Raw genomic sequence first — 18,462 nt, forward strand, 5'->3', positions numbered from 1 at the left:
AGCAGGTTAGTTTAAGTTAGAAAAGCTGTCTAGAAACAAGTCAAGCTAAGACTGGGCATTCATAATTGAGAATAGTCTCTGTGCATTTATTTGGGTGACAGGCTCCCAAAGAGAAAAAACCACTACAATATAATATTAATAAGATTGTTTGTTATTCATTAAAATCTATCCCTGGTGCTAGAGATCAAATCTAGGGCTTCCAACATGCTAGGCAGTATGTATTACTGAGCTCACTAAGTACACCTTTGAGTGATATGTGTTTTCATGTCATGGACCAATACAATACAGAGAGCTAACTATGATAAATAAATAAATTTTTTCTCATCTTTCTACATATTATAAAGACATAATAAACTTTCTTTACCTCTCATTCTATATTTGAATGTTTGGATTCTTATCCTGTCCTTTGAGTAGATAAATCTAACAGAATCTTGCTGAATTTAAAAAAAGTCAATTATAATTTATAAAATCTTATTTGGCACATATGTATATAAAATTTCTATCCACACATGTTTATGTATGAAAGATTCTCTTCAAAAGATCCCTCAGCTCTGTTCATTAGTGTATTTCTTAGTTATTAGATTCTGTCCCTTTGGTTGAGCTATCTTTTGCTACGTTGCTATTCTGGAAAAATTAGAAAGTTCCACTTGGCATTTTATACAATAGTGACTCACTTGATATTTCTAGATTATTAAAGGCCTAAGTATTTATAGAATAGTACAATAGTACCCGCTTCATCCCCTTCCTGAGAAGAGGCCCACAGGCAAAGGATTTTTTTAAGATACATGGGGACGCCCTCAAACTGAAGCAGGTGTTTGTACTGCTACTAGTCCAAGGACTTTGGGTAACCAGACCCAGCATTTGTTGATTCTCTGTGTGCCAGGTGGTTGTGTACATTACTCTTAAGCTACCAATCATCCCTACAAAGGAGCCATTCTGATCCTCATTCTACAGGTAAGGAAAAAGGCTCAAAGATGTTGTAGGGGATTCGACTTAACTTCTTGTGTGGTCCATATTTTCTACATGGCCTCCTGGTACTTCCCAGGCAGCAGAGCAGAGGGAAGGTCTTGATGGTCCTCCATTTTCTCATTTGTAAATCTCAGAAGTCAGAGGAGGGGATTAAGAAGGTTTGCTTGACTTCTGATGGCCCTGGCTGATGGTTTTATGGCTTTCTCATATATAGTATGTGACTCATTCTTGGGCGAAAACTTCTTTGGATGTTTTTAGATATTTCTGATCCTGGCTAGAATTTTGAAACAGGATGTTGACAGATATACTTAATATTAATCTTGTCTCCTGGGGTATTTGGAGTCTTGCCAATTCTTTGTCACTTGAGACAAAGGACAGCATTCTTTTCTTTGTCCTTTCATTTGTACACGAATCTCCTCTGCACAATTTCTCTTCCTAACCCTGTGTTATGCTTTTATATTTAATCAAACTCTTGTCTGTACTTTAAAGTAATCATTACTTATAAATCTCACCAACAATAATGTAGATTTCTGAATGAATTTAAATCTGTAAGTACTTAGGCTATCCTTAAAACACAACTTAAAACACTGACCCATTAAAGAACAGAATACTGGGCCTACAATGAGGTGGATGCCAGTGGATCACACTGTCAGTCACCAAATAAATGATAAATCTGTTTTGAGTACCAATTTCCATTCTAATAGCATCTTTAGTGATCACGTAAAATAATATTTTTTCCCCTATGAAACAGTTTGGTTGAAAAAGGCTGTCTTTATACTCAGTATGTAACTGAGGATGACCTTGGACTTCTGGAACTGACTCTTCTGCTTCCATCTCTCCAGTGTAAGGATTACAGATCTGTACCTCCAGTCTTTGTTTTTCTCAGTGCTGGGCATTAGTTCCAGGCTTCGTGCATGCTAAGTAGGCATCCTGTCAACCTAGCCACATGTTAACCCTAAGCCTCACGCATGCTAAGCAGGCATTCTATCAATGGAGCTTCAATCCAGTGCCCAATAAATGGTTGATTTATAGCATTTTCCCCTATAAATACTGCTCATAATTGCCCCATCACCTTTCTCCTCCCAAATAAAATTAAAAATTCTCTGTATCTGCCCCTTTCCTATACACATGTCTCAACATAGTTGATTGTACGTGGTCGTTTAGGAATAATTTGGGGGATATACTCTTCAAGAATTTGCTTCCATCTAATGTGCAATGACATTAGTCAAGTTAGATTGTGACAGGAGGTATATTCCTTTAGTCTTATCCCATGTCATTAAGCCAATTTGTGGTCACATTTTTTTTAACAACTAGAGGCTATAAAATGTAAAGCCTAGTGTTCAAAAATAAAATCTTTGACAAACTGATGATAACTTCATTTATAATCTATTTATTTAGTGATTTATACCCCGTGTTTTATTTTGATTTCTATTGCTGTGATTAACATCCTGGCCTAAAGCAACTTGGGAAAGAGAGGATTTATTTCATCTTATAACTCCCACTTGACAGACCATCCAAGTAAAGCCAGGGCAGGAACCTGGAGGCAGCAGCTGAAGCAGAGGCCATGGAGAAATGTAGCTGCTGGGGGCTTTTCCTCATGGCTGCTGGCTCAGCCTGCTTTCTTTATAAGCCAGGACCGCCGACCCAGCGCTGGTACCACCCACAGTGGACTGGACCCTCCCTCATCAGTTCCTAATCAGGAAAATGCCCCTCCCACTTGCCTAAGCTGATCTGATGGAAGCATTTTCTCAGGGCCTCCCTCTTCCCAGATGACCCACTTCGTGTCAAGTTGACAAAACCCGCACAGCACACCCGTGCTATCATTGAGCTATACTGCACCCCCAAATCTGCTACTCTTTTGATGAAACATGTTTTCAGCCATAGGTATCCTGAAGATTTATTTACGACGCTGATTTAGAAGTCATACTAATGACATGGAATTTGAAAGCATGAATGTTGGCATGCCCTGCTTCCCAAGCCGTACTTGGATTTCCACTAGTGTATGCATTAGATACAGTGCTAGATTTCATAAAGACAATTATTTCAGGTATATCCTGCACTGACACTATTCATCTGCTCCCACTCCCTCCTTCTTAGACTCCCACCGTGCCAGTCTTCCCCGTCTCTCTTTATACACCTATAGAGAATTCCGTAGTTCATAAAGAAGAGAAAGTGCAACCTTTTTAAATATCTGACTTATTTTTCTTAGTATTATCATTCCTGGTTCTGTCCGATTTCCAGGTTGTCCTTCTTCATGGCTGAATAAAATTCACACACACACACACACACACACACACACACACACACATACGCACTCTGATTTTACTTCCATTCTTCTAATGAGGGACACCTAGACTGATTCTGCAACAACATATTGTCAGTAGTACTGTAATAAACATGGTATGTAAGTGTCACTGAGGTAAGCTGAATTACAGTCCCTTAGGTGAATAGTCAAATGTGCTGTAGCCGGTTTAGAGTACATGCACACACACACACACACACACACACACACACACACACAAATGTATTGTGTGTGTGTGTGTATGGAGAGAATATATGTTTACATATTTCCCAACAATGCCTAAGAGTCCTTTCCACACATTTTTCTTAGCATCCATTTCTATTTCTTAATGCTATCTCTTCTGACTGGGGAGAGATAAAAACTCAACATGGTCTTAATTTGCATTTCCCTATGCTTAAGGATATTGAGCATTCTTTTACATTTATTGGCTATTTGTATTTCATCTATTCAGTACTGGATGTTTATTTCATTAACCTCTTTATTGTCTGAACTAAGGGTTTTTTGTAGTTTAGTTCTTTGACTTTCTTGTGTAATTTGGATATTAATCCTGTCAGATGTGTAGTTAGCGAAGGTTTCCTTCCACTCTGTAGCCCATCTCTTACCAGCTTTCCTTGTTTTGTAAGTCTTTTAATTTCATATACTCCCACTTGTGAGTTCTTGGTATTATTTTCTGAGCTATGGGGGTCATGCTCAGACATGCTTCGCCTCCGCCTAGACCTTGAAGAACTTTGATTATATTGTCCTCTAAAAGTTTCACTTTTGGTATTATGTTAATGCCTTTTGTGTGTTTTGAATGAATTTCTCTCTCCAAGCTCAGAGACAGCGATGTGACTTTATTCTTCTCCATGAAGGTATGCAGTATTCCCAGCGCCATTTGACGAAGGGGCCAGCTTCCATCCGATGTATGTTTTTGAAATCTCTTTTGGCGTCTTTTGAAGTCAGGCACCTGTGCTTGCATGGGTTTACTTCTGGATCTGTCTTCTGTTACGTTTATCCGCACATCTGCTTTTGTTCAATTCCACGTAGTTTTGGTTCCTAGCATTTGGTTCACCTGAATTCAGGAGTGGTGATATCCTCTGCAACATCTGTTGCGACACAATCGTTCTGGCTATTTGGGAACTTTTGGGCCTCCATGCAACTTTTAGGATTTCTTTTCCTGTTTTATTTTTTACTTTCTATGAATAATTTTAGAATGTTGATTGGGATTGGGTTAGATCTGCAGATCACATCTGGTAATATAGTCAGTGTCTCACTCCACAAGAACAGGTGGCCTGCCTAACTTATACCTACCATCTTCAATTTCTTTCTCCAGTGTTTTTTTCTTTTATTTAAAAACAAACCCCAAAGCATATCTTTTTTCATTTTACATACCAATCCCAGTCCCCACTCCCTCCCTTCTTCCTGTTCCCAGCTCCCATCCCAGCCCCCATCCACTCCTCACACTGCTTTGAGGAAGGATCAAGGCCCTCCCTACTATATCTAGGCTGAGCAAGGTACCTCTCCAAAGAGAATGGGTTCCAAAACCCAGTGCAAGTAGTAGGGATAAATCCTGGTCCCACTGCCAGTGGCCCCTCAGTCTGCCCCAGCCATACAACTGTCACCCACATTCAGAGGGCCTAGTTTGGTCATATGCTCCTTCCTTCCCTGTCCTGCTGGAGTTGGTGAGCTCCTATTGGCTCAGGTAAGCTGTTTCAGGGGGTGAACCCATCATGGTCTTGACCTCTTTGCTCTTATTCTCACTCCTCCCACTCTTTGACTGGACTTTGGGAGCTCAGCTTAGTGCTCTGCTGTGGATCTCTGTCTCTGTTTCCATCAGTTGCTGGATGAAACAGCATGGTGTTTATGGTGACATTTAAGATAGTCATTAATCTGGCTACAGGGCAAGGTCAGTTTGAACACCCTCTCCACTATTGCTTAGGGTTTTATCAAGGGTCATCCTTGTGGATTCCTGTGAATTTCTCTAGTGCCAGGTTTCTTGATAGTCCCATAATGGTTCCCTCAATCAAGATATCTCTTTCCTTGCTCTCTGTCTCTGTCCTTCCCCCATCTCGACTATTCAGTTCCCTCAAGTTCTCCTACCCCCTCCTCCTCCTCTTCTCCCCTCCTCTTCCCCTTCCATCCTCCCTTCTCCCCCCCACTCCTGTGCTCCCAATTTTCTCAGGAGAACTTGTTTATTTCCCCTTCCCAGCGGGATCTATATATGTTACTCAGGGTTCTCCTTGTTGCTTAGCTTCTTCAGCGTTTTAAAACCTTCACTGTAGGCCTTTCACTTCCCTTTTATTCCTAAATATTTTATTATATATTTGAAACTATTGTGAGTTGATTGTTTTATTGATTTTTTTTCTCAGTATGCTCATTATTAGGGCGTGGAAAAGCTACTGGTTTCTGTATGTTGATTTTTGTGACCCTGATACTTATTGAAAGTGTTTATAGGTCTTGAAAGTGTTCTGGTGGGTGGAGTCTTTGAATCTCTCTTGCATAAGATCTTATATCTGCAAACAGGGATAAAACATTTGCTTTTCTATGAATATTATATCTTTTTTATTTCTTTCTTTTGTTTTATTTCTCTTTTTAAAATTTAAAGGGGAATATTGGGTAGGAGTGGAGAAAGTCCACATCCCTGATTGTAGTGAGGATGCTTTAACTTCTCCCAAGTTAGTGATCTCTTGGCTATAAGTCTGCCATAGGTAGTCTTTGTTGGTGAAGGTATGCTCCTTCAATTCCTTCAATTTCTTCGAAGTATTTGTGATGAAAGTTGTTGGCCTTTACCAAAAGTCTTTTCAGCATCTATTAAGATGATTGTTATTTCTATTCGGTAGACTATTAATGTGTTATTATATTTTTGATTTGCATATGTTAAGCCAGCCTTGTAACCCTGGAATAACATTACAAAAATCCACTTATCTGATACCTTTTTGATATACATGTTTTGATATACAGATTTTGCTTGCAGATATCTTATCGAGAATTTTTTTGCCCATGTTCACCAAGATTGACCATGATTTATTTTTCCATGTTTTTATCCGACTTTGATATTAGGGTAAAACTTGCCTTTTAAAACTACTATTTGGAAGATTTCTTTCCTTTACATTTTATGGAATAGTCTGAGGAACATTTGTTGCTAATTCCTTAAGTTTCTGTAAATCTGTCTGGGCACAGAATTTTAGTTAGGAAAATTTCATTATTGCTTCAATCTTATTGCTTATTGCAGACATTTTTAAGTTGTTTATATTTTCTTGTTTTAATTTGGTAAGTTATATGTGTGTAGAATTCCATTTCTTCTAGATTTTGCAAGATTTAGAACATAAATTGTCAAAGCCGGTTCTAATGATCCTCTCATGTGATTGGGGGCTATCAGACTATCTCCCTTTTTGCCTCTACTTTCACTAATTTGCTTCTTCCTTATCTTTCTTTAGGTTAAGGTTTTGTTAATTGTGCTTATCGTTTCAATGAGTCAACTTTGTTTCATTAATTTTTTTTTTGCTGCTCTTTTTAGTTCATTTCACTAATTTCTGATATTTGTTATCTCTTTTCCATTTTCTGGTTTGGGGTTTGGCTTGTTTTCTCTAGACTATAGGCAGGGCTCCTGCCTTGTTTCTTAGGAATAGGTGTGGAAGGTGTGGCCCCCAGAGCACACCTGGGCCATGCTTTGTGGATCAGTCAATCCCTGCGCCCCAGTGGAGTTTGAGTTCACATTAGGACTTCCAGGTGGGCCCAGAAGTGCTTGTCTTCTAGGTCTTATCTATCCTGATAGTATGGGCTAATACCGTTTCCCGGGTTCAGCGGCACCCTAAGCAACTTTCACAACCCCCTTTCTTGTTCTCTTGTCCTTTTTCTTCTTATCCTCCTCTTCCTTCCTGCCCCCTCCCCTCTCCTTTCCTCAGCCCCTCTCTTTCTTAAATGATCCCTGTACTGGGTGTGTAGTCCAGAGCCTCACACAGGTTTGGTGGGCGCTCTATTCCTGAGCTATAGCCCTGTGTTTTCCATCTTCCTTATTTTTTGGTATGCGCTCTGTGCGACTGCAGTTGATTGAGAAAGTCGAAGGGATAGCACAGTAGTATGATGCAAACAACGTGACTTTCAAATCAACGCTTCTCTCTAGACCGACACATATGCACACGGCTAGCTAGACATCTAATAAATAGATCAGGGCGCACGTCCAACTCCATCCCAGAAGTAAATACAGAACGCTCCTCCACTTTTCCACTTACCACATTGAATCAGGTTTTTTTTTTTTTGATCTTTCATAAGTTTGATTTGATGAGTCCATGTCCACCCCCAACATCTTTTTAAGCCAACTTTACCCATATGGTCAATGCTATTAATCTCTACCTTATCAGGAAACTGCAAGTCCCTGAATTAAAAAAAAAAAAAAAAAAAAAAAAAAAAAAAAAAAAAAACAAACCCAGAGACATTCCTGGGGAGCCAAAGAAGAGGACACCGCTAATGTTCTCTGCTTTGTCAACAAGAGGTTTAAAGGAGGACAGCTGCATCAGGTTTGGACAATTGTTTGCAGCCCCAAAGTGTCTGTAGCATCCATCTGCTGTTATTTAATGAAGGAGTGCCGGGCACAGATGGGTACATTTCCTGAAAGAAAGCCCTTCCTCCTCTGCAGCAGCAGCAGCAGCATTTCACAGCCTTCCCCAGCACTGCGCACAGCACAGCAGGGACCACAGTGAAGTTGGAAGCCTCTGCAAGAGATCACGGTCCCATTCCCATTCCCACGTGCCTTGTCTGACATTTAGCTCATGCGTGCCCTTTCATCCAACCTCTCTGAATATAGAACCCAAGAGACTTTAAAAAAAAAAAAAGGAAGAAAAAGGAAATAAAACATTGCCCAGGGATAGACAGAAGAAAGGGAGCCATGTTTCCTCCTGCTGGTGTACTTCCAAAATTAGTCTCACAAACAAAGGACGGAGGGGACCTTGACATCACCGAATTCCCACAGCGGGTGTAGCTACAAATGCCGGCCCCCAATCGAGAGCTTTGGAGTGGATCTTCTTACCGTTTGTTCATTAGGAAAAGAAATAGATTTCCAGAAAGCTCATAGAGGAAGAGCCTAGATAAACAGCGATGAAACTGATAAGCAGAAAGAGAAGACAAGGTGTTCCTTCCTGACAGGACGGTGAATGGCTCTCCTCCCTCCTTTTATGAGATTTAACCAAAGGAAAGCGTAGGGGACATGACAGGGGACACGACAGAAGTGCTTCTCTTCAGCTGCCCCTCCCCCTCTTTATCTGACTCCGGTCCCTGGCCCTTGCCCTCTGGCACAAGGCTCAGGTGCCAACTACAACAGCCTGTTGCCTCAGCCACAGTAATTGATCCAAGGAGCATCAGTTAAGTGTTGTCAATTCCTTCCCTGACGTTTCTCTACAGACTCTCAAAAAGAAACGGGGCTCCCTAGAAGAGGCCATAAAGTAAAGCCTTTTGGTTACATGCACCACAATCCAATGCCCACTATCTTTAGAAAAATTGAGAGTATCAGTTTAGATTGGCATCTAAGATAGCCAGAACTGAAGGGAACCCTTGGCGAAGGCAAAGAGCTTTGGGGCCGCAGATGAGACACAGGTACCAAAAACAGTGAGACGGTTTCCTCAGAGGCCAGGGACCAACTTCCAGAGTAATTAGCTCTGGTGTTTTTCTGTTTGCCCCTGTCAACTGAGCTCAGAATCCAGGTCCTAGGAAAAGCAAGAGTGATTGGCTAACCTACATGTGCTCTCTCCGCAAGGGAAGAGAGACGCCTCTCCTGCCAGTTTCACAAAACTATAGAGAACAGGAGAGGGGTCCCCAAAGAGAAACCTTATTCTGTGACAGAATAGAAGAGAAAGCTGTTCCGCTCAGGCCAAAACAGCAGATGGTGAACACAGACTGTGAGCCAGGACCGCTTGTGGACCTGTTCCTAGCCTATGCCTGCCATAGATGAGGCCAACACCCACAGAGGAACCGGCTGAGCCGTTCCCAGGCCCTTGGCTCAGCCTCCAAGCTTGCATTGGCGGCTGAAAATTTGTTTCCTGCTCCAACTGATTTTATTTCCATTTCTGTCACTTGCAGCCAATAAAATCCTGATCTATACCTAGTTTATATGTCGGTGCTTCTTAGGCCTGGAGGTCTCTGAAGCATCCTTTTGAAAAGGAGCACTATCTCTAATTTGTGCCTAGTGAATCAGGCTGCAGTACTGAGCTGGTGGAGCAACGCCTGTTTCTTGGGATCCTGTGCAATAGATCACTCAGCTTCAAGGGAACTCTTGGGGGCCACTGCCGAATCTCCTAGAGATTTCCAAAACCAATGAGAAGGCTTTGGTTTGGGGGCTCAGTGGGTCTGTTTGGGGATGAGTTTAGTGGACAGAGGAGACAACCTATCGGACAGTATCTAAATGAACCCTGTTTCTATGAGACACATATTAAACCCCTGAAAAGCCTGTATTGGGAAGCACTTGCTGGATGTATTGTATCTCTGCTCTCTCAAATTCTCTGCTGTCCAGGGCTGGTTTTTACTGCTCTACATACAAATGACCCTATTTCAGAGGAGCTTCTGTCTGAGAAAATTCTGTGGCAAGTGTGTGGGGGACTGATGCATGCTGGGAGAGAAATCGTCATCTTTTGCTTTCCCTAAAGTCTTTTTTTAATATTTATTCTTGTCAGGATAAAGACATCCTATGTGGTCACTAGGGACATAGGCTGCCTAACTATCCTCAATAGCTCTTAGAGCGAGCCCCTTGCCAGCGCATCTAATGCCACAGGTGTTCGGCAATGCTTCTTGAAAGATTCGCAAATGCTTTACACAGTGAGAGCCCGGGGTTGGCCTGGTCACGTTTTGCACAACTCTAGGAAGACTGGTAGGATAGGACCCTGTGTTCAGAAAAAAGGTTGTCTGTAGGCTTCTAGTCAAGCCCTTGTTTTCTGGTCTGGGGAACAACAGCTTTTGGAAAAGGTGTGGAGGAGGATAGAGTGGCATTGCTCAAAATCTCTACACACCGGGCAGTTGCCGAAGATGGAGTTTAGTCCAGTATATTCAAAATGAGCTCTCTTTAAATGCTCTTAATTCTACCAGGTTAATGTTTACTTTAGCCCCAATGTTCTTTCTTTGGGATATACTTGTAGACTTGGTAGGGTTGGTAGTGATTTTACCTTACAGGTGGCTTTTAAATTGCTTTTTGTTTGACTATAATTGAAGTTAAACCAACAGATTACAACAAAACATAATAATCATTTCAGAGGGACCTAATGTATAAACTATATTGGGGAATTGTCATATCTAGACTTGGGACATTTTATTTATCTCCTAATCCCTAGTTCTATAACTCCTACTTGCAACGGGAGCTTTAATCTTGAAGATGTTTGCAAAAGACAGAGGAACGGAGAGGAAGTTCAGTCTGAAGGACTTGGGGTAAATGTTTCCCCTTCAGATACTTTCACTTTGTTCTGGAGTGGTAGCAAAGCAACTTCTCTCCACTTTCTGAAGAACATAGAAAGAAAAACAGCAGTTTGACTTTCCAAAGTCATGGGGTGATTTGTCCAGTGTTGGAAATTGAAATGCTATTTCTATTACAAATTCTCACCCCCAAATGTGGCTGCCCCTAGGCAGATCCTGAATCCTGGCAATGTCTGCACTGGGATATAGTAACATCACCTATAGAATGTCCTTTTGTTTGTTTGGTTGGTTTGATTTCTTTGTTGTTGTCTGTTTTTGTTTTGTTTGTTGAGACAGGGTTTCTCTGGGTAGCCCTGGCTATCTTGTAACACTGTAGACCAGGCTGGCCTCGAACTCACAGAGATCTGCCTGACTCTGCCTCCTGAGTGCTAGGATTCAAAACAGGCACCACCACCACCTGGTAAGAAGGTCCTTTAAATGGGAGGAAAGTTAAAAGATGGCTTAAGAGTTAATACAACTCTCACTTAAGGGTCAGATCCAGGCAAGTAGTGCATCATAATAAAAATTGATTAAAATTAAAATACAACAAAAACAAAGGAGTATATCCCTTTAAGGAAGCAAGCTTAAAATACACATTCTGGTTAAAGAGAGAAACCTTATATGACATCAAGTAACTGCATCCAATCAACAAAAGGATTGGGTGGGAAAGGTGTTTTGCAAAATAACTTTGGTGAAAATTGGTAAAGCACACACCTACGCGCATTTCCAGGGAGGGTTGGATATGAGGATGCTAACTGAATCAATGGTTTGACCCATGACTGCGATCCAGTTGGAGCAGACCGTTCTAGGGAGGTGGAAGCTGTAGAAGGAGGGGCCTTGTTTGAAAAACTAGGTCACTGTGAGTGACTTTGGGGGCTAATTCGGCCTGGCCACTCCCTTCTTTGCTTTGCTTCCTGTTCGCCATCCAGTGAACAGCCGTGAGACAAGATTCTGCCACCATGATGTTTTCACCACAGGCTCAGAAACCAAGGAACCAAATGGGGCGGAGTCTTTGGAGACTGAGAGCGGAAACAAAACTTTCCCCAAAGTTGTCCAGTCAGATATTTTCATCACAGTTACCCTTCTTCACCAGTGAGTAGGTCTTCTGTCTTCCTAAAGCAAAGGGGGAAGAAGGCTCGATTCCTACACACTGAGATTTAAAGAGCAGACTCCCTCAGACTGAAAAACCTAGCAACTGGGACTCCAGTGCTACTGAGCTGCTGACAGACAGCAGAGCTGTAAGCTCTTCAGGAGCAGGCTGTGGAAATGACAGAAGGGATTTGCTTGGGTTGTGACTATGCGCACAAAATAAAACCAGCAAAGACTAGGTAGGTAGGGCTGTGAGAAGCCTGCCTGGCTAGGTTTCTCTCTCTCTCTCTCTCTCTCTCTCTCTCTCTCTCTCCTCTCTCTCTCTCTCCTCTCTCTCTCTCTTTCTCTCTCTCTCTCCTCTCTCTCTCTCTCCTCTCTCTCTCTCTCTCTCTCTCTTTCTCTCTCTCTCTCTTTAAGCAAGGGTGTTTTATTCTCAGCTGAACTCCTGTGTGTGAAGAAAAACAGTTTGGTGTCTCACTGTTCTCTCAAGTCGAGCATGAATATGCTTAAGATATTCCTAATATTCTGGGACATTCCCTGATCAGAAGGTCCAAAAGATGACCTGGTTGCTTAGAAAAAAAAAAAAAAAGCAAACAAGGGGAGAAATAGCGTTATTTGGATAGCAGAGATGTCTGTTTTATTTGGAAATAGTCCATTAATCTGTTAGGCTCGTAAGGATGGGTTTGTCTCCAACTGAGAAGTCGTGTCGTGGTGGTCCAGTGACATGAACTGTTACAGCCAACGCTTTCCCTTCCCTCAGGGGAAATTGCTAGCAAAAGCAGGCCACTGTTAAGGGTGGCCACCCCATCACTGACAGAGGCTGGAAAAGGACGCCTTTCCCCAAACTATTCACTACATTTCCAATGGTGTCTAAAACACATTTGGGTAGTTGTTTCTTGGACCATAAAGGCCTTCTGCTCATTGATTTTAAAAAAATCTACTTTTAAAGTATAAATGTCCCAGGGATCAATGACTCATTAAGTATTTCATTCTATTTTAACTTGACCACTGGCTGATAGTGCACTGATACTGGGCTGTCATCCTCCGCTCCAGTAAGGGATATCCCCTTCTTACATCCAGTTCTATACTTTCCAGGGGCAGCTGCCAGGCAGAGGACTCTCTCCCCACTCCGCTTTTCCTCTACCCTGCCACCCAGTGGAGGTGCCTGACCTAGGATTATCCATCCATCATCCCGCAGTCCAGGCCACACAGGGATATCAGCAATGGGTATCCCAACTGAAGCCAGATAGCCGTCTCCTCAACTGGAACTGCTAGGGAAATGTTTGCTTTCTTCTTATCAGAGGTGATGAGTGCAGCTCTTCTGCTGCTTACAGTCAGCTTCTACCCTCTACTGACACCTAACTTAAGACTGAGAAGACTCAGTGCCGAAAGAAGCGGAGATGAATGATAAAGTGTGCCCCAAGGGTGCCTGAGACTCCACTGCATTAGCTAACACTCTTCTCTTGGAGTTGTTTCCAAGAATCCCAGGTCATCCTTTCTTCTTAAGCTCTTAGGCCCGGGGCATCCTCCACTTGGTCTGAGAACCCTAAACAAACATCTTACAAAAAAGACCCCAAGAAAACTGGGGAGGACATAGTAGTGTAAGTCTAAAAATGTGTGTGTGTGTGTGTGTGTGTGTGTGTGAGAGAGAGAGAGAGAGAGAGACAGAGAGAGACAGAGAGACAGAGAGACACAGAGAGACACAGAGAGAGAGAGAGAGAGAGAGAGAGAGAGAGAGAGGGAGGGAGGGAGGGAGAGAGAGAGAGAGAGAGGGAGGAAGAGAGAGAGAGAGAGAGAGAGAGAGAGGGAGAGAGAGAGAGAGAATTGATCTCTTACATATAAGCCATTGTGTTCTAAGCGTTCCTGGATATCCTTTCACACAACGTTGAAGCGATTCTGAGGCATGGCAAGGCAACCTGGTATTTGCGAATGCCAAGTAATATTAATCTGGGACCACCATGAACTTGACAATTCTTCTCTTAGACTGTGGAGTTCAGGGTAAGGCTTCGCAGTAGGGACTGACTGATGAGTTAGAACATGCAAATATTGACTTAAGAAGGAGTGGAGAGGTGGCTCAGAGGTTAAGAGCACTTACTGAGCGTCCAGGGAACCTGGGTTTGATCAGGTTTGGTTCCCAGCACCTATAAGGCAGCTCAGCACAGCCTAGAATTCCAGTTCCAGGGGATCAGGCACCTGCAGGTTCCCAAAGATATGTGGTACATACATTCGTACAGGCTCACACACATCCACATAAATACAATAAATCAATCTGAAGAAAAGAATCGGAGACAGTCCAGTGATTCGGTTTCCTCACCAAATAAGACAAGCAACTTGCCCGACCACAATAGGCTTACGATGGCTGCTAAATTTTTATTTATTTTTTAAATCAGTGTATCAAATAAAAAGGGTTACCTTTATATTCCCTTCCCTTCAATATTATTAAAATTTTGACCTATCAGAGTATTCAAGAGGTGCTCACTTCAGAAGCATGCAGACTAAAGCTGAAACTGTACGTGGAAGATTAGCATGGCCCTGCATGAGGATAGTATACAAAGTTCATGGAAGACCCCACAAGCATGGAAGACGTGCTTTGTTTGAAAACGTCATCATGATGTCTAACAACTTAAATGCTAATTAAAAACAAATAATTAAAAATAAACTGTCCAAGAACTCAATTTATTACTAAAGGGCACAAAGTACCATTTTAACCAAAACAGAAAGATCTGGAAGTAGACAGCTTACAGTAGCACTTCGGCAATAGGTTTACCAAGCAGCTGAAAGGTGACAAGTTTTTGTCACGTGAGATGGAGCCATTCCTTCCGTGTTCTACCATGACTGATAGCTTCTTCGACATGACCATTGGAACTCTGGGACAATGTCGAGTAAAGACTGTTAAGCTGAGGACATTCTCTAAATGATTTTGTAAGGATTTGTGTTGGTCAAAAGATAATTTAAAAGACTCCTTTCTAGCTATTTTGATGAAAAAGAAAATAGTTGCCCTTTGACATGTGTTCCAAGGTGACGTTGTGACATATCAGTTGCATTCTGGGAAATTGATTTCGGAATTGAAACTGAAAACCAGCCAGGTGGTAGTGGCCCACAACTTTAATCCCAGCACGGGTGAGGTAGAGGTAGTAGGGTCTCTCAGTTCAGGTCAACCTGGTCTACGGGGCGAGTTCCAGGACACAGAGAAATCCTGTCTCAAAAAATCAAAAGTAGAAAACCAAATTCATAACAAAAACTTTACCATGCAGTCAGGATGCTGGGAGTGTCCCCTTTTGTGAAGCTGCCGCATCGCCCACAGCTTCCTCCTCCGTTTCTTCCCAAGTTGCTCCTCTTTTGCCAGCGTTAATTATGAGTAAGAAAGGAAGCCAGAGTAAGAGCAATGACACGCTCCTGGCCTGGCAGGGAGGGCACACAGCAAATAAAGACCCCTGGGGACCAGAGCTTAGCCTGAGATCAAGGGTCAGAAAATGAGCAACTGTATACCAGTGAGAAAATGTTCTTGGTCTGTCAAAGCCAAGAAGTGCACCTGCTTTAGGAAACGATGCTACCTCCCCAAGATTGCTTGCTCCTTTCTAACCCAGAACTGAGTTGGTCACCATCTCTGACCTTCTTTTGTTCTACTGGAGTCTAGCTGTACACTTGACAGTTGTTCTGAGAAGAAACATACAAGGAATTCTCAGTAAACAGCTTAGCATATACTATTGAACACTTCCTTGAATTATTGCTAATGAAGACAACTTGAGGGGTTTTATTTTGTCCCCCACCGTGTGTTTATAACTTCTATAGTTGTTTTATTTTATTTTTTTTATAAATCAATGTAAAGCCAGGCATGGTAGTCCATGCCTCCTCCATAGCATCTGAAGGCTCAAAAGTTCAAAGCTAACTTGGACTTTGTAATGAGACTTCCCTCCCCCCGTCTCAGATATCACCACCACAGAACCCTTTACCAGCGAATGCAGAAGGACCTGAATTTGGAGCCTTACCACCCACATAAAAAGCTGAGCCAAGTGGCACATGTCTGCAACCCCTCAAACTTGCTGGCCAGCCAGCGTAGGTGAAACCGTGATTTTGGTTTTGGTGAGAGACCCTGTCTCAAAAAACAAGGAGGGAAACAATAGAGAAAAGCTCTTGAGATCAACCTTTGGCTGTCACATGCACCTGGACATGCACATATGCCCACACATCTATATAGTTGTTAAGATCATTCCAAATTACCCAAGATTTCATTCCCAAGTACCATTCCTTGTTTCTGGCTTCATTCATCTGCTGGTAAGAAAAGAATGTGTTCATTTCTTATGCCCATCTTGGCCGGGTCCTACTCTAGAGACCAAGGCCTTGAAGTGCCCTGTCCTTCTCATGCCCTGCCCTTCCCTTTCTGCCACCCAGTTTAGCCAGTGACGTTTCTCAGACGCTTGTCAGCCCAGCTCTCTGCATACGGAGACATCCTCTCTGCAACTGCTGATTCATTAGCTCTGTCAAAAGATCAAAGGAAATCCAGCCTGGAGTTCATAGATCCTGGGCTGCCTCAACTCACATGTTGTCTAACTGGGCCAGACCAGCATCTAGGCCAGGACACTACCAGGCACAGGACCTAGCATTTGTTTTTGCTGCCATTCAATCTGCATGCAATGCATCACCCAGAAAGAGGAGCCAATGTGCGCTTGTACGGGGTAATGATACTGACCTCTAGGGCAAGGCCTTCCTTCACAGAGTGTCTTTATCTTCTCCTTGAGTTCCAGGACAGTAATGGCAGCCTCTTGCTTAGCTATTGCCAAGTCAGTCTGTAGCTTTTTCACTGTCTTTTTGTGCTTTAGTTTCTTAGGAAAAAAAAATTAAGAATTTCCTGTCACTGGAGATGGCAGATGCCTCAAAGAAATAAAGGGAATTAATGGTGTCTGGGCAAGCCTTGCTTCTGAAGTTCTGATTAGCATAAACACGTCCTTCATCTAAGCCCACTTTCTCCATCAACATCTCTTTTTACTTTCTTGACAGGGAGGGGGTTCATCTGGATCTATAACCCACCTATGGTTTGGATGCTTTGAATAGAAGACAATTAGAAAAATGCTATTTGTCATTTAGCATTTACTACCAGGATGCTAATGCCCCCCAGTAACAGGTTTCTACCCCAACTTGTAGGCAGATCCATGAGAGACAACCAGAGCCCTCATTAGGAGCCTTCTCTCCTCTGACATTTGAATTTTATCTGCATTCAAATAAACTCTGGAATGCACATTGCTACCAGGAAGAGCAGAAATGTAGACGGTTGCAGATACTTATTGTGGCGTGTGTAGAGGGAACATGGTCAGGTCTAAACCTTCCTGAGAACTCTACTGGGAAGTATTTACACAACGGAAGGATTCACAATGAGCCTTTATGGATCTCAAAGTGGATTTGATTTGTCAGAGGTGGCCTCATCTGCAGAGTTGGAGCCAGTTTGTTAGAACAAGTGCCGTTTTCGCACGTTCGTGTTGCTTTTGGGTAGCTGCCTTCCCCCTGGAGAGCTCCCCTTGCCAAGTCTTTGTGGCTGATAATTAAGAAGCCCAGAGAATGAACAAAAAACAGTGCTTGTCAGACACAAATCTTGAGATAGGGAAAGGAATGCTCACTAGGAAAGAACCTACTCTTGTCTGGCCTCTGAAGGGTGTGCACTCAGGCGCCAGGGAGTCAGTCTCTTGGTATAAAAAGCCAGTGAGCTCAGTCGAACATAGGGTTAGAGAGATACAGATTTCAGGTTCTAAAGATGGGTGGTGAGGTAAGGGATGCAGCTCAGTGGGAAAGCAGATACATGAACGCAAGGGTTCCCTAGCTAGCATGGAAAAGCAAAATCAAGAGTAGATTGCCAAGCTTGGCACAGTCCCCCATGCCTGCAACCCCAGCAATCCCTGGAAAATGAAGGCAGGGGCAGCAACAGGGTCAAGGTTATTCTTAGCTACACATCAGAGATCAAAGTTGGGGTGGAGCTACAGGAACCCATCACTTGGGAAATCAAAAACAGAGATGGACTGTCTTTCAGACTTAACACACGATGCAGACACCATAAAATCTTAACTAACAGCATCACAATAGGTAAAAGCAAAGAACAACTCAAAGGAATGGTAGGTAGCAAAGGGGTCTTTCTCTAGGGAATCGGAGAGCTGGCATATGGCAGGGCTTGCCCTTGGCAGTCCGCAGCCCAGGCACCCTGACTTCTCAGCAGCCTTCCTCATCTCATTATGACACACTGCCTAATTATCAGGAACTGCACTGGGCTGGCTGGCTGCTGAAATCAAGACCAGTCCAGCCTGTAGTTTCTCCCCTCCTTCTGAGTGTCCAGTCACTAAAACTATTCATGATTCACCTTGGGAAACAGATTGGTTCCGGAAGAGACTGCGCTGAACAGGGAGTGTGTCAGGAAACACGCTCACAGTTAGTTTTTAAATTGTCAGGAAGATTGCTATCTCCTCTCAGGAGCTAGCTTGAGCCAGTTTGTCCCTAAAGGCCTTGCCCACCCGAGGCCCGCAGCAATGGTGTCTGGAGGCACTGCGTTCCTGCTCCTTTCCCCGTTGCTCTCTTAAGAGTATTCCCCACTCAGGTTTTCACCATGCCTTTACAGCTTAGAACGCTGGGGACAGAAGAAAATGGACACGAACCGTGAAGAAGTGGGGAGAACGAAGAGATGTCCAACAAGAGGGGAAAAGAAGAGAAAC

The 18,462-nt window shown here is 42.9% G+C and overlaps 1 protein-coding gene across 3 annotated transcripts in view; it reads right to left on the reverse strand.

Moving 5' to 3' along the window:
- The window catches only part of Ccdc192 (coiled-coil domain containing 192), a 197,310-nt gene that overhangs the window by 45,184 nt on the left and 133,664 nt on the right, over positions 1–18,462 (reverse strand). For all 3 annotated transcript variants that reach the window (XM_048419600.3, XM_087896052.1, XM_048419601.3), the window contains one exon: positions 16,461–16,593. In XM_048419600.3, the coding sequence (XP_048275557.1) occupies positions 16,461–16,593 (133 nt within the window). The remainder of the gene's footprint in view (positions 1–16,460; positions 16,594–18,462) is intronic.

The sequence above is a fragment of the Myodes glareolus genome, chromosome 13 (genome assembly GCF_982192425.1).
Source record: "Myodes glareolus chromosome 13, mMyoGla1.1, whole genome shotgun sequence".
NCBI lineage: Eukaryota > Metazoa > Chordata > Mammalia > Rodentia > Cricetidae > Myodes > Myodes glareolus.